Source organism: Melanerpes formicivorus, unplaced genomic scaffold (genome assembly GCF_026170545.1).
Source record: "Melanerpes formicivorus ecotype bairdi unplaced genomic scaffold, bMelFor1.0.p_v2 SCAF_598, whole genome shotgun sequence".
Lineage (NCBI taxonomy): Eukaryota > Metazoa > Chordata > Aves > Piciformes > Picidae > Melanerpes > Melanerpes formicivorus.
The window spans coordinates 61,774-82,320 of record NW_027142950.1 but is presented as its reverse complement, the minus strand read 5'-3'; the positions used below and the strand labels follow the sequence as shown (position 1 = coordinate 82,320).

The window sequence follows — 20,547 nt, the reverse complement described above, 5'->3', positions numbered from 1 at the left end:
TTTTGGGGGTCCCCCTCTCCCCCCTCCCTTTTAGCCCCCTCCCCTTTTTGGGGGTCCCTTCTCCCCCCTCCCTTTTTGCCCCCTCCCTTTTAGGGGTCTCCCTCCTCCTAGTGTCTTCCTCCCCCTCCCCTTTTGGGGGTCCCCTCTCCTCCCTCCCTTTTTTCCCCCCTCCCCTTTTGGGGGTCCCCTCTTTTCCCCCTCCCCTTTTGGGGGTCCCCTCTCCCCCTCCCCCTCTCCCCCCTCTCTTTTTGGGGGCCCCCTCTCCCCCCTCCGTTTTTGGGGTCCCCTTTCCCCTCTCTCTTTTAGCCCCCTCCCCTTTTTGGGGGGTCCCCTCTTCCCCCTCCCTTTTTGCCTCCTCCCTTTTTGGGGGTCCCTTCTTCCCCCTCCCTTTTTGCCCCCTCCCTTTTGGGGGTCCCCTCTCCCCTCCCTCTTTTCCCCCTCCCCTTTTGGGGGTCCCCTCTCCCCCTCCCTCTTTTCCCCCCTCCCCTTTTGGGGGTCCCCTCTCCCCCTCCCTCTTTTGCCCCTCCCCTTTTGGGGGTCCCCTCTCCCCTCCCTCTTTTGCCCCTCCCCTTTTGGGGGTCCCCTCTCCCCTCCCTCTTTTCCCCCTCCCCTTTTGGGGGTCCCCTCTCCCCCCTCCCCTTTTGGGGGTCCCCTCTCCCCCCTCCCCTTTTGGGGGTCCCCTCTCCCCCTCCCTTTTTGCCCCCTCTTGAGGTCCCCTCTCCCCCCTCCTTTTTTGGGGGTCCCCCTCTCCCCCCTCCTTTTTTGTCCCCTCCCTCTCCCCCTCCCCTTTTGGGGGTCCCCATTTCCCCCCCCTCCCCCCCTCCCCATTTTGAGTCCATTTCCCCCCTCCTTCTGCCTCCCCTTTTTTTTTGGGTCATTTTAAGCCATTTTTGGGACCTCTCACAATAAAAATACTTTTCACTCTGGGTTGGTTTTATTTCCCCTCCCTCCCCCCCCAAAAAATTCCATTTTCCCCTCCCAAGTGACCCCAAAATCCCTCAAATTCAACCCAAATCTTTCATTTCCCTCCAAACCCCCTCAAGGTTTGCCCAAAATCCCTCAAATTGAACCCAAATTTCCATTTCCCCCCCCAAATCCTCCAATTTTAACCCAAATCTTCCATTTCCCTCCAAACCCCTTCAAGGTTTGCCCCAAATTCCCTCAAATTCAACCCAAATCTTCACTTCCCCCCCCCAAATCTTCCATTTCCCTCCAAACCCCTTCAAGGTTTGCCCCAAATCCCTCGAATTCAACCCAAATCTTCATTTCCCCCAAATCCTCCTAAATCCCCCCAAAAATCCCTCAAGTTGCCCCCAAAATCCCTCAAGCTTGGCCCCAAAACCCTCCCAGTTCACCCCAAAATCTCCACCCCTTCAACCCCCCTCCGGTTCGACCCCAAAACCCCTCAGATTGGCCCCAAAATCCCCTTTGGAACTCGACCCCCCTCCCTGCTTTGGCGCCAGCTGGGGAGGAGGGGGGGCGTGGCCACGCCTCCCAAACCACACCCCCATCCCCCCACAAACCAATCAGATCGCAGAGGGGGCGGAGCTATTTATTGAGGGGGCGGGGTCGCCGCCCAAGCCACGCCCCCTCCCCCACTGCCTTCTCAGTCCCTCCAGGTCACCTCCACCTCATCTGTTCTGTACCTGGGGGGGGAGGGGATAAAAGAGTCAATTTTGGGACGAATTCAGGCGGTTTTGGGCAATTTGAGGGCGCTGAGAAGGTTCCTGGGGGTCACCTGAAGCCCTTTTGACTCTTTCTGGGCTCACTTTTTGGGCTCATTTGAAGCAATTTTGGGGCATTCTGTGGCCTTTTGGACTCTTTTTCAAGTCCCTCAAGGGCATTTTTGGGTCAGATTCAGGCATTTTTGGGGCCATTCCGAGCAGTTTGGTCAATTTGGGGCCATTTGGACTATTTTTTTTGGTCGTGCTGGGTCAATATTGACCATTTTGAGCCCCTTTTTGGGTCCATTTTGGTCCTTTTTTGGGTCCATTTTGGTCCTTTTTTAGGTCCACTTTGGTCCTTTTTGGGTCCATTTTGGTCCTTTTTGGGTCCATTTTGGTCCTTTTTGGGTCCATTTTGGTCCTTTTTGGGTCCATTTTGGTCCATTTTGGTCCTTTTTGGGTCCATTTTGGTCCTTTTTGGGTCCATTTTGGATCATCTTGGGCTCATAGTGACCATTTTTGGTCATCTTGGGCTCATAGTGACCATTTTTGGTCATCTTGGGCTCATAGTGACCATTTTTGGTCATCTTGGGCTCATAGTGACCATTTTTGGTCATCTTGGGCTCATAGTGACCATTTTGGTCCTTTTTGGGCTCATAGTAACCATTTTGGTCCTTTTTAGGCTCACATTGACCATTTTTGGTCCTTTTTGGGTCATCTTGGGCTCATTTTGGTCCTTTTTGGGCTCACATTGACCATTTTTGGTCCTTTTTGGGCTCACATTGACCATTTTGGTCCTTTTTGGGCTCACTTTGACCATTTTGGTCCTTTTTGGGCTCCATGTTGACCATTCTGGGTCCATTTTGGCTCCATTTTGACCATTTTTGGTCACTTTGAGCTCTTTTTGGGCTATTTTGGGCCATTTTGAGCTATTTTGGGGTTAATTTCAGTCAATTTTGGGTCCATTTGGGCCAGTTTTGGGTCATTTTGGTCTAACTTGGGTCCATTTTGGGTCATTTTTGGTCCATTTTGGGTCACTTTGGGCCCATTTTGGGTCAAATTTGAGCCATTTTGGGTCAAATTTGAGCCATTTTGGGTCAAATTTGAGCCATTTTCAGTCACTTTGAGTCCATTTTGGGTCCCTGTAAGTCCCTTTTGGGTCAAATTTGAGCCATTTTAGGTCACTGAACCCATTTTGGGTCAAATTTGAGCAATTTTGGATCCCTTCGAGTCCATTTTAGGTCTCTTTGGGTGCAATTTGGGTCAAATTTGAGCCATTTTGGGTCCCTTTGAGCCCATTTTGGGTCAAATTTGAGCCATTTTAGGTCACTTTGGGTCCATTTTGGGTCAAATTTGAGCCATTTTAGGTCACTTTGGGTCCATTTTGGGTCAAATTTGAGCCATTTTGGGTCACTTTGGGTCCATTTTGGGTCCCTTTGAGCCATTTTAGGTCAAATTTGAGCCAGTTTGGGTCAAATTTGAGCCATTTTGGGTCCCTTTGAGCCCATTTTGGGTCAAATTTGAGCCAATTTGGGTCAAATTTGAGTCATTTTAGGTCACTTTGGGTCCATTTTGGGTCAAATTTGAGCCATTTTGGGTCCGTTTGGGTCCATTTTGGGTCCCTTTGAGTCCATTTTGGGTCCCTTTGGGTCAAAATTGAGCCATTTTGGGTCCCTTTGAGCCATTTTGGGTCAAATTTGAGCCATTTTGGGTCCCTTTGAGCCATTTTAGGTCCCTTTGGGTCAATTTTGAGTCCATTTTGGGTCCCTTTGGGTCCATTTTGGGTCCCTTTGGGTCCATTTTGGGTCCCTTTGGGTCCATTTTGGGTCAAATTTGAGCCATTTTAGGTCACTTTGAGCGATTTTGGGTCCCTTTGGGTCCATTTTGGGTCACTTTGGGTCCATTTTGGGTCACTTTGGGTGAATTTTGGGTCAAATTTGAGCCCTTTTGGGTCCTTTTGAGCCCTTTTTGCCTCTCCCGGGGCTCTTTCCCCTCCTCCCAGCCCTCCTCCACTCCCCCATTGGTCCAGCCTCCCGCCACTCACCTCTGGGTGATCCCTGATTGGTCCAGCGCCGTCACTTGCCCCGCCCTCAGCATCTCCCACCCGGCCTGGGCGATCATGGCCCCGTTGTCAATGCAGTACCTATGGGGTGGGGGGGAGACCCCCAAGTGTGGGTCCCAGACCCCCAACTGGGGGTCCTAGCCCCACAGATGGGCTCCCAGCCCCCCATAAGTAGTTCCCAGACCCCCAAAGGCGGCTCCCAGCCCCCCATAAGTAGCCCCCAGCCCCCCAAGTGCAGCTCCCAGCCCCCCATAAGTAGCCCCCAGTCCCCCAAGTGCAGCTCCCAGTCCCCCAAGTGCAGCTCCCAGCCCCACAAGTGTGGCCCCCAGCCCCCCATAAGTAGCCCTCAGCCCCCCAAGTGCAGCTCCCAGCCCCCCATAAGTAGCCCCCAGCCCCCCAAGTGCAGCTCCCAGCCCCCCATAAGTAGGTCCTAGCCCCACAGATGGACTCCCAGCCCCCCAAGTGTGGCCCCCAGCCCCCCATAAGTAGCTCCTAGCCCCCCAAGTAGGTCCTAGCCCCACAGATGGACCCCCAGCCCCCCAAGTGCAGCTCCCAGCCCCCCATAAGTAGCCCCCAGCCCCCCCACCTCTCATCTGTGGGGCAGAGCTCTGCCCCCCGGGCCCTGCACATGGTCCTCAGCATCTCCTGCAGCCTTTGGTTGCCTATAGGGGGGGGGAGAGGGAAGGAGGCAGCCGGCAGGAAGCCCTCTGGTGGCCGCGCAGGGGAACTGCAGCATCCCCAAAACCCCCTCCCAGTGCCTCCCACTCCCCTCCCAATCCACTCACAGGCCACCCCCCCCACCAGCAGCAGGTGGGAGGCCCTGGTGAGGGCCAAGGCTCTCTCGGTCACCTCGGTCAGCATGGCGAAGGTGGTCTCCTGGGGGTAATTAATGGCCCTTAATTAGACAATTAACAGCCTCAGGCACTCATTAAGAGCCCCAGGAAGCCCTTTATTAGGCCTAATAACCCAATTAATAGCCGTAATAATACAATTGCTAGCTATAATAACCCCATTAATAGCACTATCAACCCATTAATAGCCCTAATAACCCCATTAATTCCCCTAATAACCCAATTAATAGCTCTAATAACCCAATTAATAGCCCAAATATGCCCTAATAACCCAAATAATAGCCCTAGTAACCCAATTAATAGCTCTAATAAGCTTGTTAATAGTCCTAATATGCCCTACCAACCAATTAATAGTCCTAATAACACAATTAATAGCTCTAATAAGCATATTAATTGCCCTAATAACCCAATTAATAGCCCTAATAGCCCAATTACTAGCCCGAATAACCCAATTAATAGCTCTAATAAGCTTATTAATAGCCCTAATATGCCCGAATAACCCAACTAATAGTACTAATAGCCCAACTAATAGCCCTAATAGCCCAATTAATAGTTCTAATAACCAGGTTATTAGTCTTAATAAGCCAATAATTAGCCCTAATGGCCTAATTAGCTGGCCTCATACCCTAATGAGTACCCCTGATAAGCTAATTATTAGCCCTAATAGCCTAATTAACTGGTCTAGAGCCCTAATTAATGCCCCTAATAAGCTACTTCATAGTTGGCATAAAGCAATTAGTAGCTTTAGGTGCCCAATTATTTAGGTGCTTAATTAGGAGACCTAACAGCCCAATTAGCCACCCTAATAGACCTATTAACAGCCCTAATAAGGCCATTAATAGCCTTAATAAGCTAGTGGCCATCGCCCTTTGAAGGCTCCCGGTGGGCCCCACCCAGCGTTGCCCTTTGAAGAGCTGCTGAGGAGTCCCAGCCTGGCTCCCAGGCCCTTCCCCATTGCTCTCTGGCTCCCTCTAGGCGGCCGCGCAGGGGAACTGCAGCAGCCCCAATGTCCCCTCCCAGTGCCTCACCTGCAGGGAGAAGCAGAGGTCAGCCTCCGTCGCCTCCCCATTGGCCAACAGCCGCGGGGCCACAGCCTATCAGAGGAGAGAGAGAGAAGGCAGTGGGAGAGGGGGTGTGGCCAGATACAGGGGGTGGAGCCTGTGGGGAGGTGGGGGGCGGAGCTTACCTGGAGGTGAGCCAAGAGGCCAGAGAAGGAGACGTCCAATCCCTTCACCCCATAGGGCAGCTCCAGCAGGACACGCCCCCTGCAGGACACACCCCCACAGCTGATTGGATGGAAGGGCTGAAGGGGCGGAGCCTGAAGGGAAGGGGGCTGAGGGCTCTTAATTAGGGCTTTGGGGCTGCTAATTAGGGGCTGAGGGCTCTTAATTAGAGCATTGGGCTCTTAATTAGGGCATTGGGGCTGCTAATTAGGGTATTAGAGGCCTTAATTAGGGCATTGGGGCTGTTAATTACGGGCTAAGGGCTCTTAATTAGGGCTATTAACCTGCTAAATAATGCTAATAACTGCCCAATTAGGCCTATTAATGAACCAATTAGGGCTGTTATACCGCTAATTAGTGCTATTAACCATGCCATAAAAACTACTAATGACCCAATTAGCGCTTATAACGGCCTAATTAGGCTATTTATGAGCCAATTAAGGCTATGTGCTGGCTAATTAGGGCTATTAGGCAGCTAGTTAGAGCTATTAGCCAGCTAATTATAGTGTTTAGTCAGCTAATTAGAGCTATTAGCCAGCTACTTAACGCTAATAACCATCTAATTAGACTACTTCTGAGCCAATTAAGGCTATTAATTAGCTAAGTACTGCTACTAACCAGCTAATTAACGCCAATTGTGGCCTAATTAGGCCTATTAATAAACCAATTAGGGCTATTAATAGGTAGTTCCTGTTACTAGCCAGCTAATTAGGTCTTTTAATCAGCTAGTAATGCCAATTACAACCTAATTAGGCCTATTAATGAACCCATTATGGCTATTAGCAGCTAATTCCTGCTATTATCAGCGATTAAGGTCTTTTAACCAGCTAATTAACGCCTCATTAGGCCTATTAATAGACCAATTAGTGCTATTAGGAGCTAATTCCTGGTATAGGCAGCTAATTAGGTCTCTTAACCAGCTAATTATCGCCTAATTAGGCCGATTAATGAGCCAATTAGGGCTAATAACTGCTAATTCCTGCTATTGACAGCTAATTAGATCTTTTAAACCGGCTACTTAAGGCTAATAATAATATAATTAGGCCTATTAATGAGCCAATTAGGGCTATTAATAGCTAGTTCCTGCTATTAGCAGCTCATTAGGACTCTTATCCAGCCAATTAACGGCTAATTAGGCCTACTAATGAGCCAATTAGGGCTATTAACAGTTAATTACAGCTATTAACTCTCTAATAGGGGACTATTAATGGGCTAATTAACACAATTTATCAGCTCATCACCGCCATTAATTGACTAATTAGGGGCTGCTAGTGGCCCAGTAGGACTAATTAAGGGCTAATTAATCAGCTAATTAAGGGCAAGGTCTCACCTCTTGGCCAGCTGCTCCACGTTGTAGCCTGGGCTGGGCTCGTTGGGGATCTGGAATAGCAGGGGGGGGGGGGGAGAGGGAGGGGAGTGGGTGGGGCTTAAGCCGGAAATGGGCGTGTCTGTCCCGAAAATGGGCTTGTCCCACCCCGGAAAGTGGGCGTGGTCACCTGCAGCAGCCTGGCCAAGCGGTCGATGCAGTTGCCCAGGGCCAGGTCCAAGGTCTCCCCCCAGGATCCGGTAGCGGCGGCGGGAGAAGGAGATCACCTGGAGGAGGAGGTCATGTGAGGGTCATGTGACACCCACAGCCCCCTCCCAGAGGGCTGGGAGTGGTCCAAGATGGCTCCCGAGTGCCACCTGAGTCTCCCCTGCGAGTCTGGAGCTAATATGGCGACAACATGCCAAGAACATGCTAAGAACATATGACCCTAACCCATCCCTGGGAGGCCCTAGAGGACTGGGCGTGGTCCAAGATGGCCTCTGGGTGCTACCTGAATCTTCCCTGTGAGTCTGGAGCTAATAGGTGGACAACATGCTAAGCACATGCTAAGAACATGCGACCCTAACTCCTCCCAGGGTGGTTCTAGAGGGGTGGGCGTGGTCCAAGATGGCTCCCGGGCCCTACCTGAGCCTCCCCTGTGAATCTCGAGCCAATACGGGGACAACATGCTAAGAACATGCTAAGAACATGCGACCCTAACTCCTCCCAGGGTGGTTCTAGAGGGCTGGGCGTGGTCCCGGATGGCCTCTGGGTGCTACCTGAGTCTCCCCTGTGAGTCTGGAGCTAATAGGGGGACAACATGCCAAGAACATGCTAAGAACATGCGACCCTAACCCATCCCAGAGAGGCCATGGAGAGCTGGGAGTGGTCCAACACGGCTCCTGGATGCCCCCTGGGTCTCCCCTATGTGTCTGGACCCCATAAGAGGACAACATGCTAAGAACATGCTAAGAACATGCGACCGTAACTCCTCTTAGGAAGGCCCCAGAGGGCTGGGGATTGGCTCAAACGGCTCCAGGCTGTCCCCTTCACCTCTCCTGACCCCACCCCCCTCCTCTTAGCATGTCCTTGGCGTGCTTCACCCCCCTCCCCCCTTACCTGCGTGTTGCCACCGCTGACGTAGAGGACCAGGGGGTCGGGGGCAGGCCCCAGCAGCCTTCCCATCTCGATGTGCCCCACGCAGTGGTTGACCCCCAGCAGGGGCAGGCCCCAGAGCTGGGCCAGGGTCCTGGCCACCGCCGCCACCACCGCCAGGGGGGCTCCCATCCCCGGCCCTGCCGGGGCAGAACACGCTAAGAACACGCTAAGGGCCATGGGAGCCTGCAGGTGACCTCAGAGACATAGGAAGGCCTCCCCCATGGGGGGTCTGGGGAGGGCAGGATGGCTGCTGGGTAGCCTAGGGAGGGCAAGATGGCTGCCAGGGGGTGCCTGGGGCATGGCCTGGGAGCAACATGCTAAGAACATGTTAACACCAGGCAACCCAAGCAGCCCCCAGGAGGCTCCCATGGGGTGCGGGGTGGAGCCAATATGGCTGCTGGGGGCCCTGTGAGTACCCCCACGTGACTCCACAGCCAGCATGCTAAGAACATGCTAAGGTCATGCGACCCAAACTCCCCCCTGGAAGCTCCTATGGGGCTGGGACCGATCCCAGCTGCCTCCCGGGGGCGCTATGTGGGTCCCTGCAGCCACCCCAGGGCCCAACATGCTAAGAACATGCTAAGAACATGTGACACAAACACGCTTCAGGAGGCCGCTATGGGGCTGGGACCGATCCCAGCTGCCTCCTGGGGGCGCTGTGAGTCTCCACCCCCATTCCAGGACCGAACATGCTATGAACATGCTAAGGTCATGCGACCCAAACTCCCCTCAGGAAGCTCCTATGGGGCTGGGATCGATCCCAGCTGCCTCCTGGGGTCGCTGTGGGGTCCCTGCCTCCACCCCAGGACACAACATGCTAAGAACATGCTAAGAACATGTGACACAAACAAGCTTCAGGAGGCTGCTATGGGGCTGGGACCGATCCCAGCTGCCTCCTGGGGGCGCTGTGGGGTCCCTGCAGCCACCCCAGGACACAACATGCTAAGAACATGCTAAGGACATGTGACACAAACACGCTTCAGGAGGCCGCTATGGGGCTGGGACCGATCCCAGCTGCCTCCTGGGGGCGTTGTGGGGTCCCTGCCGCCACCCCCAGGGCCCAACATGCTAAGAACATGCGAAGGAGAGGTCACCTTTGGTGAAGGCCACGGCCTGGAGGTCGCTGGGGCTCAGCTTGGCGTCGCTCAGGGCGGCGGCCACCAGGCCCAGCAGCTCCCCCCGGTGGTGGCGAGCGGTGGGGCCGGGGGCGAAGCCTGCAAGGGGAAGGGAAGAGGGAAGAGCCTTGGGAGAGGGCTTTGGGGCTGCTGCAGTTCCCCTACGCGGCCACAGGAGGGAGGCAGAGAGCAATGGGGGAAGGGAATAGGGAAGAGCCTTGGGAGAGGCTTAGGGCTCCTATGGCCCCTATGGGCTCCTATGGGCTCCCTATGGGCTCCTATGGCTCCTATGGGCTCCTATGGCTCCCTATGGGCTCCTATGGGCTCCTATGGCTCCCTATGGGCTCCTATGGCTCCTATGGCTCCCTATAGGCTCCTATGGCTCCCTATGGCTCCCTATGGGCTCCTATGGGCTCCTATGGTTCCCTATGGGCTCCTATGGCTCCCTATGGGCTCCTATGGCTCCTATGGGCTCCTATGGGCTCCTATGGGCTCCCTATGGGCTCCTATGGCTCCTATGGGCTCCTATGGGCTCCTATGGGCTCCCTATGGGCTCCTATGGCTCCTATGGCTCCCTATGGGCTCCTATGGCTCCTATAGGCTCCTATGGGCTCCTATGGCTCCCTATGGGCTCCTATGGCTCCTTATGGGCTCCTATGGGCTCCCTATGGGCTCCCTATGGGCTCCTATGGCTCCCTATGGGCTCCTATGGCTCCCTATGGGCTTCTTATGGGCTCCTATGGGTCCCTATGGCTCCCTATGGGCTCCTATGGCTCCTATTGCCTCCTATGGGTCCCTATGGGCTCCTATGGGCTCCTATGGCTCCCTATGGGCTCCTATGGCTCCTATGGGCTCCTATGGCTCCCTATGGGCTCCTATGGCTCCCTATGGGCTCCTATGGCTCCTATGGCTCCTATGGCTCCCTATGGGCTCCTATGGCTCCCTATGGGCTTCTTATGGGCTCCTATGGGTCCCTATGGCTCCCTATGGGCTCCTATGGCTCCTATGGCTCCCTATGGGCTCCTATGGGTCCTATGGCTCCTATGGCTCCTATGGGCTCCTATGGGCTCCTATGGCTCCCTATGGGCTCCTATGGCTCCCTATGGGCTCCTATGGGTCCCTATGGCTCCCTATGGGCTCCTATGGCTCCTATGGCTCCTATGGCTCCTATGGGCTCCTATGGGCTCCTATGGCTCCCTATGGGCTCCTATGGCTCCCTATGGGCTCCTATGGGTCCCTATGGCTCCCTATGGGCTCCTATGGCTCCTATGGGCTCCTATGGCTCCCTATGGGCTCTTATGGCTCCCTATGGGCTCCTAATGGGCTCCTATGGCTCCCTATGGGCTCCCTATGGGCTCCTATGGCTCCCTATGGGCTCCTATGGCTCCCTATGGGCTCCTATGGCTCCTATGGCTCCTATGGCTCCCTATGGGCTCCTATGGCTCCCTATGGGCTTCTTATGGGCTCCTATGGGTCCCTATGGCTCCCTATGGGCTCCTATGGCTCCTATGGCTCCCTATGGGCTCCTATGGGTCCTATGGCTCCTATGGCTCCTATGGGCTCCTATGGGCTCCTATGGCTCCCTATGGGCTCCTATGGGCTCCTATGGCTCCTATGGCTCCTATGGCTCCTATGGGCTCCTATGGGCTCCTATGGCTCCCTATGGGCTCCTATGGCTCCTATGGCTCCTATGGCTCCTATGGGCTCCCTATGGGCTCCTATGGCTCCCTATGGGCTCCTATGGCTCCTATGGCTCCTATGGCTCCTATGGGCTCCTATGGGCTCCTATGGCTCCCTATGGGCTCCTATGGCTCCCTATGGGCTCCTATGGGTCCCTATGGCTCCCTATGGGCTCCTATGGCTCCTATGGGCTCCTATGGCTCCCTATGGGCTCTTATGGCTCCCTATGGGCTCCTAATGGGCTCCTATGGCTCCCTATGGGCTCCCTATGGGCTCCTATGGCTCCCTATGGGCTCCTATGGCTCCCTATGGGCTCCTATGGCTCCCTATGGGCTCCCTATGGGCTCCTATGGCTCCCTATGGGCTCCCTATGGGTCCCTATGGGCTCCTATGGGCTCCCTATGGCTCCTATGGGCTCCCTATGGGAAGGGTTGCTAGTCGGAAGTGACGTCACTCACCCTGCCCGGGGGGGGTGACGTAGGTGGCGCGGCGGTTGCTGAGGATGACTCCGTCCCGCACGATCCCGGCGCCGACCTTGTTGGCCGAGCCCTCCAGGCCCAGCACCGCCGGCATGACGTCACGCCGCTGCTGACGTCACGCCGCGAACCCCCCCAGCCCAGCCCGTCCCGCTCCTCCCCTCCTTTTCCCTCCTCCCCGCGGTCTGGAGCCTCAAAGTCCCTTCCCCGCCGCCGCTTTTGGGCGCCGCGGGAGCCGGCGGCGGAAGTGACGCAGTGGCACTTCCGGTCCCCCTTCCCTGCGGCTGAGGGCTGCCCTAATAACCCAATTGAGATCGCAGCGCCGGAAGTGACGCAGATGCACTTTCGGTCCCTTCGCTGCAGCCCAGGCCTGCCGCAAGGCCGCTGCCGGTGGCGCCGGCGGCAGCCGCGGACCTAAACCGTGCCCAGCGCCGCGGCCGACAGCAGCGGAAGTGACGCAGAGGCACTTCCGGTCCCTTCGCTTCAGCCGAGGCGTGTGAGGCAGGCTGCCGGCGGCAGCCGCGGTTCCAATCCGCTCCCAGCGCCGCTTGTCGCCGCGGCAGGCAGGACCGGAAGTGACGCAGAGGCAGTTCCAGTCCCCCCCTCCTTCCCTGCGCTTCGGCCGAACCCTGCCGCAAGGCGCTGCCGGCAGCCGCGGCTCCGATGCGCTCTGAGCGGCGGAAGTGACGCAGAGGCACTTCCGGTCCCCTTCACTCCCCTGCAGTCGGAGCCTGCCGTACGGCAGCTGCCGGCAGCCTCGGCCCTAAACCGTTCAAAGCGCCGCGGTAGGCAGGATCGAAAGTGTCTCTGCGTCACTTCCGGTCCCTTCGCTCCCCTGCAGTCAGGCCCTGCCGCAAGCCGCGGCCCCAAACCCCTTTCCCCAGCGCCGCGGCAGGCAGGGCCGGAAGTGACGCAGAGGCACTTCCGGTCTGGGCCCCCCCCTCTGCTCCTCCCTCCCATTCCCAGCGCCGCTTCCGAGCGCCTCCAGCTTCCGGCTCCTGCCCCACGCCCCCATCAGGACCACGCGGAGCTGCGGCGCGGGAGCGGATCCCGAGCGGCACCGGCAGGTAGCGGCCGCAGCTGATTGGTGGAGGGCGGAGGAGAGGGGGGGAGGGGCTGAGGGGGCGACTGGGTCCGGTTTGGGCTCCCTGGAAGCTAATTGGCTCCGGTTTGGGCTCCCTGGACCCTGATTGGCTCCGGTTTGGGCTCCCTGGAACCTGATTGGCTCCGGTTTGAGCTCCCTGGACCCTGATTGGCTCCGGTTTGGGCTCCCTGAGCCCTGATTGGCTCCGGTTTGGGCTCTCTGGACCCTGATTGGCTCCGGTTTGGGCTCCCTGGACCCTGATTTGGTCAAGTTTGGGCTGCCTGGTCCCTGATTGGCTCCGGTTTGAGCCCCCTGGAAGCTGATTGGCTCCGGTTTGGGCTCTCTGGAAGCTGATTGGCTCCGATTTGAGCTCTCTGCAAGCTGATTGGCTTCGGTTTGAGCTCCCTGGAAGCTGATTTGCTCCGGTTTGAATTCCCTGGACCCTGATTGGCTCCGCTTTGGGCTCCCTGCAGCCTCATTGGCTCCGGTTTGAGCTCTCTGGACCCTGATTGGCTCCGGTTTGGGCTCCTTGGAAGCTGATTGGCTCCGGTTTGGGCTCCCTGCAAGCTCATTGGCTACGGTTTGGGCTGCCTGGACCCTTATTGGCTCCGATTTGGGCTCCCTGCACCCTGATTCGCTACTGCTTGGCCTTCCTAGCCCCTGATTCTCTTTGCTTTAAGGCTCCTGGACCCTGATTGGCTGTGCCCTGCCCTTCCTCAGTGCCGATTGGCCGCGACCCCTGCAGGAGGCGGAGCCTGGGACCATGCCCAAGCGCAGCAAGAAGAACGCAGAGGAGGAGGAGGAGGAGGCGGAGGCAGGTGAGAGGCTCCCAGCATGGACCCCGCCCCCTCCCAGGGCCCTCCCACTCCCTCCCAGGCCCCTCCCACTGCCTCTGGCCCCTCCCATTCATCCCAGCCCCTCCCAGCTGGGGCCTCCCCCATTGCCCTTTGAAGTACGGATCAATAGGGGCCAGTATGGATCAATAGGGCCAGTATGGACCAGTGTGGATCAATAGGGACCAGTATGGATCAATGGGGACCAGTATGGACCAGCATGGATCAATAAGGACCAATATGGTTCAATAGGGACCTGTATGGACCAGTATGGACCAGTATGGATCAATAGGGACCAGTATGGACCACTATGGATCAATAGGGACCAGTGTGGATCAATAGGGACCAATATGGATCAATAGGGACCAGTGTGGATCAATAGGGACCAATAGGAACCAGTAGGGATCAATAAGGACCAATACGGTTCAATAGGGACCTGTATGGACCACTATGGATCAATAGGGACCAGTGTGGATCAATAGGGACCAGTATGGATCAATAGGGAGCAGTATGGATCAATAGGGAGCAGTATGGACCAGAATGGATCAATAAGGACCAATATGGATCAATAAGGACCAGTATGGATGAATAGGGACCAGTAAGGATCAATAGGGACCAGTATGGAGCAGTATGGATCAATAAGGACCAATATGGATCAATGGGGACCAGTATGGATCAATAGGGATCAATAGGGACCAGTATGCATCAATAAGGACCAGTGTGGATCAATAGGGAACAGCTGCGCCTCCCCCATCGCCCTTTGAAGGCTCCCGGTGGGCCCCACCCGGCGTTGCCCTTTGAAGAGCTGCTGAGGAGTCCCAGCCTGGCTCCCAGGCCCTTCCCCATTGCTCTCTGGCTCCCTCTAGGCGGCCGCGCAGCGGAACTGCAGCAGCAGCCCCAAAGCCTCTCCCAAGGCTCTTCCCTATTCCCTTCCCCATTGCTCTCTGCCTCCCTCCGGTGGCCGCGCAGCGGAACTGCAGCAGCCCCAAACCTCCTCCCCAGTCCTCTCCCAGTGACTTCCAATCCCTCCCCCCCAGGACCCCTCCCCGCTAAGGAGCCCCGGGGCGACCCCAACCCTGCCTACTGCCCTCCCCCGCCGCGGGAGCTGACCGCCGGGGGGCGCCGCTGGACCTTCAAAGTGGCCTCCTGGAACGTGGACGGCCTCCGGGCCTGGGTGAAGAAAGGAGGCCTGGAGGTGAGCCTGGGACCCCCCCAAGTGTGGGGCTGGGAGCCATAGGGAGGGGTTGGGAGCCATAGGGAGGGGCTGGGACCCCCAAGTGTGGGGTTGGGACACCCAAGCGTGGGGCTGGGACCCCTAAGTGTGGGGCTGGGAACCCGAAGTGCAGGGCTGGGACCCATAGGGAGGGGCTGGGACCCATAGGGAGGGGTTGGGACCCCCAAATGTGGGGCTGGGACCCCTAAGTGTGGGTCTGGGAGCCATAGGGAGGGGCTGGGACCCCCAAGTGTGGGGCTGGGACCCCCAAGTGTGGGGCTGGGACCCCTAAGTGTTGCGTTGGGACCCATAGGGAGGGGCTGGGACCCCCAAGTGTGGGGCTGGGATACATAGAGAGGGGCTGGGACCCCCCAAGTGTGGGGCTGGGACCCCCAAGTGTGGGGCTGGGACACATAGGGAGGGGCTGGGACCCCCCAAGTGTGGGGCTGGGACCCCCAAGTGTGGGGCTGGGACCCCTAAGTGTTGCGTTGGGACCCATAGGGAGGGGCTGGGACCCCCAAGTGTGCTGCTGGGACCCATAAGTGTGGGACTGGGACCCATAGGGAGGGGTTGGGACCCCCAAGTGTGGGGCTGGGACCCCTAGGGAGGCCCCCAAGTGGCTCCTTAGAGGTTGAATCCTGCACTGGTAGGAGGTGAGGCCTAGACAGGAAGTGAGGCCTGCGCTGGTAGTAGGTGTGGCTTAGATTAGGACAGGGTGAGGTCTGCACCGGAAGTGGGTGTGGCGTGGACCGGAAGTTGCCTCAAACTCCACCCCAGAAGGTCCCAAACCTACCAGGAAGGTCTCAACCTCCTCCCTCCTGCCCTATCTTAGAAATGGGCGTGGTTTAGACAGGAAGTGGGCGTGGCATTGACCGGAAATGGCCTCAAACTCCACCCTAGAAGGTCCCAAACCCCTCAGGAAGGTCTAAAATTTGTCCCTCCCGCCCCACAGCTACCAGTGGGTGTGGCATAAACCGGAAGTGGGTGCGGCTTAGACCGGAAGTGGTCTCAAACTCCACCCCAGAAGGTCCCAAACCCCTCAGGAAGGTCTCAAACTCCTCCCTGCTGCCCCACACCTAGCAGCGGGCGTTGTTTAGACAGGAAGTGGGTGTGGCTTAGACCGGAAGTGGTCTCAAACTCCACCCCAGAAGGTCCCAAACCCACCAGAAAGGTCCAAACCTGCTGCCTCCTGCCCCACAGCTAGCAATGGGCGCGGCCTAGACCGGAAGTGGGTGTGGCCAAGACCGGAAGTAGCCTCAAATCACCTCCAGGGGGCCCTCAAAGGCCCCAGGAAAGCCTTAACCTCCTCCCCCCCCCGCCCCTCTCTCTCTCCTCCTCCTCCTCAGTGGGTGAAGGCCGAGGCCCCGGACGTGCTGTGCCTGCAGGAGACCAAGTGCGGGGCCGGGGCGGTGCCCCCCGAGGTGCAGGCCCTGCAGGAGCTGCCCCACCAGTACTGGGCCAGCACGGAGGGGAAGCCTGGCTACGGGGGGGTGGGGCTGCTGGCCAAGGAGAAGCCCCTGGAGGTCACCTACGGCATCGGTGAGGCCTGCCCCTGCCCCCCTCCCCCCCCCCTCCCAGTGCCTCCCACTCACCCCAAGTTCCCTCCCAGTCCCCCCCAGTGCCTCCCAGTTGGCTTCCAGACCCTCCCAGTCCCTCCCAGTCCCCTCCCAACCACCACCCAGTCCCTCCCAGTCTGCTTCTAGTCCCTCCCAGTCCCTCCCAATCCCCTCCCACTCCCTCCCACTCCCTCCCAGTATCACCAAAGTCCCTCCCAGTGCCTCCCAGTTAGCTCCCATTCCCTCCCAAGCCCCTCCCACTCCCTCCCATGCCCCTCCCACTCACCTCCAACCACCACCCAGTCCCTCCCACTCTGCTTCTTGTCCCCTCCCAGTCCCTCCCAGTATCACCAAAGTCCCTCCCAGGGCCTCCCAGTTGGCTCCCAGCCCCTCCCACTCCTTCCCAGTCCCCTCCCAGTTCATCCCAGTATGGCTTCAGATCCTCTTAGCCCCTCCCAGCCCCTCCCAGTCCCCTCCCAGTTCACCCCAGTAACAGTTTAGTCTCTTTTAGTCCCTCCCAGTCCCTCCCAGTATCACCAAAGTCCCTCCCAGTGCCTTCCAGTTTGCTCCCAGTACCTCCCAGTAACACCAGGGTCCCACCCACTCCCTCCCAGTCCCCTCCCACTGCCTCCCAAGCCCCTCCCAATCCCTCCCAGTCCCTCCCAGCGGGCTCCCAGTTCATCCCAGTGTGGTTTTAGTCCCTCCCAGTCCCTCCCAATCCCCTCCCACTCCCTCTCAACCTCCTCCCAGTCCCTTCCCAGACCTTCCCACTCCCTCCCAGTCCCCTCCCAAGCCCCTCCCACTAATCCCCAACCACCACCCAGTCCCTTCCCAGTCCCTCCCAATCCTCTCCCAGTACCTCCCAGTAACACCAGAGCCCCTCCCACTCCCTCCCAGTGTGCTCCCAGTTCATCCCAGTATGGTTTCAGATCCTCTTAGTCCCTCCCAGTCCCTCCCAGTCCCCTCCCAGTCTGCTTCTAGTCCCTCTCACTCCCTCCCAGTCACTCCCAGTCCGCTCCCAGTTCATCCCAGTATGGTTTTAGTCTCTCTTAGTCCCTCCCAATCCCCTCCCAGTCCCCTCCCACTTCATCCCAGTATGGTTTCAGATCCTCTTAGCCCCTCCCAGTCCCCTCCCAGTCCCTCCCAGTATCACCAAAGTCCCTCCCAGTGCCTCCCAGTTGGCTCCCAGTACCTCCCAGTAACACCAGAGCCCCTCCCACTCCCTCCCAGTCCCCTCCCAGTCCCCTCCCAGTTCATCCCAGTATGGTTTTAGTCTCTCTTAGTCCCTGCCAATCCCCTCCCAGTACCTCCCAGTAACACCAGAGCCCCTTCCGCTCCCTCCCAGTGCGCTCCCAGTTCATCCCAGTATGGTTTCAGATCCTCTTAGTCCCTCCCACCCCCCTCCCAAGCCCCTCCCAGTAAGCCCCAGTCCCTCCCAGTCTGCTTCTAGTCCCTCCCAGTCCCCTCCCAGTGCCTCCCAGTTGGCTCCCAGTCCCTCCCACTCCCCTCCCAATCCCTCCCAGTCCCCTCCCAGTACCTCCCAGTAACACCACAGCCCCTCCCAGTCCCCTCCCAATCCCCTCCCAATCCCTCCCACTCCCTCCCAGTGCGCTCCCAGTTCATCCCAGTATGGTTTCAGATCCTCTTAGTCCCTCCCACCCCCTCCCAAGCCCCTCCAATCCCTCCCAGTGCGCTCCCAGTTCATCCCAGTATGGTTTTAATCTCTCTTAGTCCCTCCCACTCCCTCTCAAGCCCCTCCCACCCCTTCCCAACCCCCTCCCCCTCCCTCCCCACCCCCTCTCAACCCTCTCTCTCTCTCTCCCCTCCCCCTCTCCTCCCTCTCCCCCTCCCCCCTCCCCCCCTTCCCCCTCTCCAGGCGACCCCGAGCACGACGCGGAGGGCCGGGTGGTGACGGCCGAGTTCCCCTCCCTGCGGGTGGTCTCGGCCTACGTGCCCAACGCCGGCCGCCGCCTGGCCCGCCTGCCGCGCCGCCTCCGCTGGGACCAGGCCTTCCGCGCCTACCTGGCCCGCCTGCCCGGCCCCAAGCCCCTGGCCCTCTGCGGCGACCTCAACGTCGCCCACCGCGAGCTGGACCTCCGCCACCCCCGGGCCAACCGGGGCTCCCCCGGGTTCAGCCCCCAGGAGCGGGAGGGCTTCGGCAGGCTGCTGGAGGAGGGAGGCCTCCTGGACTCCTTCCGCCACCTCTACCCCGACCACCCCCACGCCTACACCTTCTGGACCTACCTGGGGGGCGCCCGCAGCCGCAACGTGGGCTGGCGCCTGGACTACGGCCTCCTCTCCCGGGCCCTGGCCCAGGAGGCCCTCTGCGACAGCAGGATCCACCAGGGGGCGATGGGCAGCGACCACTGCCCCATCAGCCTGCTCCTGGCCCTCTAGCACCCCCCCTCCCCCCCCCTCCATAGAGGTCCCGTTAGATCCCCATCGAGCTGCTGGGGGCACTGTAGATCCCCCTAGATCCACTCTGGCCCACAGAGATCCCATTAGATCCCATTAGATCCCCATCGAGCCACTGCGGGCCCCATAGATCCTCTTTGGTGCCCAGAGATCCCCGTAGATCCCATTAGATCCCCATCGAGCCACTGCGGGCCCCATAGATCCCCCTAGATCCACTCTGGTGCCCACAGATCCCATTAGATCCCATTAGATCCCCATCGAGCCACTGCAGGCCCCATAGATCCCCTCTGGTGCCCAGAGATCCCCATAGATCCCATTAGATCCCCATTGAGTCACTGCAGGCCCCATAGATCCACCTAGATCCACTCTGGCCCATAGAGATCCCATTAGATCCCCATCAAGCCACTGTGGGCCCCATAGATTCCCCTAGATCCACTCTGGTGCCCATAGATCCTCTTTGGTGTCCAGAGATCCCTATAGACCCCATTAGATCCCCATCGATTGACTATGGGCCCCATAGATCCCCCTAGATCCACTCTGCTCCATAGAGATCCCATTAGATCCCCATCAAGCCACTATGGGCCCCATAGATCCACTCTGGCCCACAGAGGTCCCCATAGATACTCTTTGGTGCCCAGAGATCCCCATAGTGTCCATTAGATCCCCATCGAGCCACTATGGGCCCCATAGATTCCCCCTAGATCCACTCTGGTGTCCAGAGATCCCTATAGATCCCATTAGATCCCTATTAATTCATTATGGGCTCCATAGATCCCCTAGATACACTCTGGCCCACAGAGATCCCCAGAGATCCTCTCCTGTGCCCAGAGATCCCTATAGATCCCATTAGATCCCCATCGATCCATCCTGGTCCACAGAGATCCCCATAGATCCTCTTTGGTGCCCAGAGATCCCCATAGATCCTCTCTGGTGCCCAGAGATCCCCTTAGATCCCCATGGATCCATTACACTCCCTATACATCCTGCTAGGTCCAGTCTGGCCCATAGATATCCCCATAGGTCCCACTAGATCCCCATAGATCCATTGTGGCCCACAGAGATCCCCATAGATCCTCTCTGGCGTCCAGAGGTCCCCATAGATCCTCTTTGGTGCCCAGAGATCCCCACAGATCCCACTAGATCCCTATTAATCCACTATGGCCCCCATAGATCCCCCTAGATCCACTCTGGCGCCCAGAGATCCCCTTAGATCCCCATGGATCCGCTACCGGCCCCATAGATCACCGTACATCTATTCCGGCCCCCATTAGATCCCCATAGCTCCCATTGGATCCCCATTAATCCACTCTGGGTCCCACAGCTTCCCCCTCGATCCACTCTGGCCCACAGAGATCCCCCATAGATCCCCTCTGGGGTGCCCAGCGATCCCCCTCCACCCGTCGAGCCCCACGGATCTAGTCTGGGTCCCCAGGGACCCCCAGAGATCCAGTCGGAGGCCTGCGGCTCCCCAGGGACCCCCCAGACCCATAGGGAGCCATAGGAGCCCATAGGGAGCCATAGGAGCCCATAGGGAGCCATAGAGACTCATAGGGACCCATAGGAGCCCATAGGGACCCCTCCCAGTGGGGCTCCCAGCTGCGCCTCCCCCATCGCCCTTTGAAGGCTCCCGGTGGGCCCCACCCGGCGTTGCCCTTTGAAGAGCTGCTGAGGAGTCCCAGCCTGGCTCCCAGGCCCTTCCCCGTTGCTCTCTGGCTCCCTCTAGGCGGCCGCGCAGGGGAACTGCAGCAGCAGCCCCAAAGGCTCTCCCAAGGCTCTTCCCTATTCCCTTCCCCATTGCTCTCTGCCTCCCTCCTGTGGCCGCGCAGGGAACTGCAGCTGCCCCAAACCCACTCCCAGCCCCTCCCTGGGTCCCTTTCTGCTCCCCACCAATAAAATCTCTTTTCGTAGAGC

The 20,547-nt window shown here is 58.1% G+C and overlaps 2 protein-coding genes across 2 annotated transcripts; one reads left to right on the top strand and one right to left on the bottom strand.

Moving 5' to 3' along the window:
• Positions 1-1,536: 1,536 nt before the first annotated feature.
• Positions 1,537-12,245, bottom strand: OSGEP (O-sialoglycoprotein endopeptidase). The gene is given in 12 exon segments (XM_068170783.1): positions 1,537-1,646; positions 3,709-3,807; positions 4,313-4,388; positions 4,512-4,602; positions 5,606-5,671; positions 5,764-5,842; positions 7,131-7,180; positions 7,297-7,359; positions 7,361-7,393; positions 8,226-8,401; positions 9,359-9,478; positions 11,518-12,245. Coding segments are annotated over 12 exon segments (1,008 nt in total). The 5' UTR covers positions 11,633-12,245; the 3' UTR covers positions 1,537-1,606.
• On the top strand, positions 12,161-20,545 carry APEX1 (apurinic/apyrimidinic endodeoxyribonuclease 1). The gene is made up of 5 exons (XM_068170784.1): positions 12,161-12,602; positions 13,300-13,437; positions 14,490-14,647; positions 16,012-16,204; positions 18,098-20,545. Exons 2-5 carry the CDS (start codon positions 13,383-13,385, stop codon positions 18,616-18,618), a joined length of 927 nt encoding a protein of 308 aa, XP_068026885.1. The 5' UTR covers positions 12,161-12,602; positions 13,300-13,382; the 3' UTR covers positions 18,619-20,545.
• The last annotated feature ends 2 nt before the right edge of the window (positions 20,546-20,547 follow it).

Excerpts from the sequence above, each read along its gene's own strand:
- APEX1 (XM_068170784.1), top strand. The coding sequence starts at position 13,383 with ATGCCCAAGCGCAGCAAGAAGAACGCAGAGGAGGAGGAGGAGGAGGCG. Across the intron at positions 13,438-14,489 it reads GGAGGAGGAGGCGGAGGCAG|GACCCCTCCCCGCTAAGGAG; the intron begins GTGAGAGGCTCC and ends CCTCCCCCCCAG. Across the intron at positions 16,205-18,097 it reads GGAGGTCACCTACGGCATCG|GCGACCCCGAGCACGACGCG; the intron begins GTGAGGCCTGCC and ends CCCCCTCTCCAG.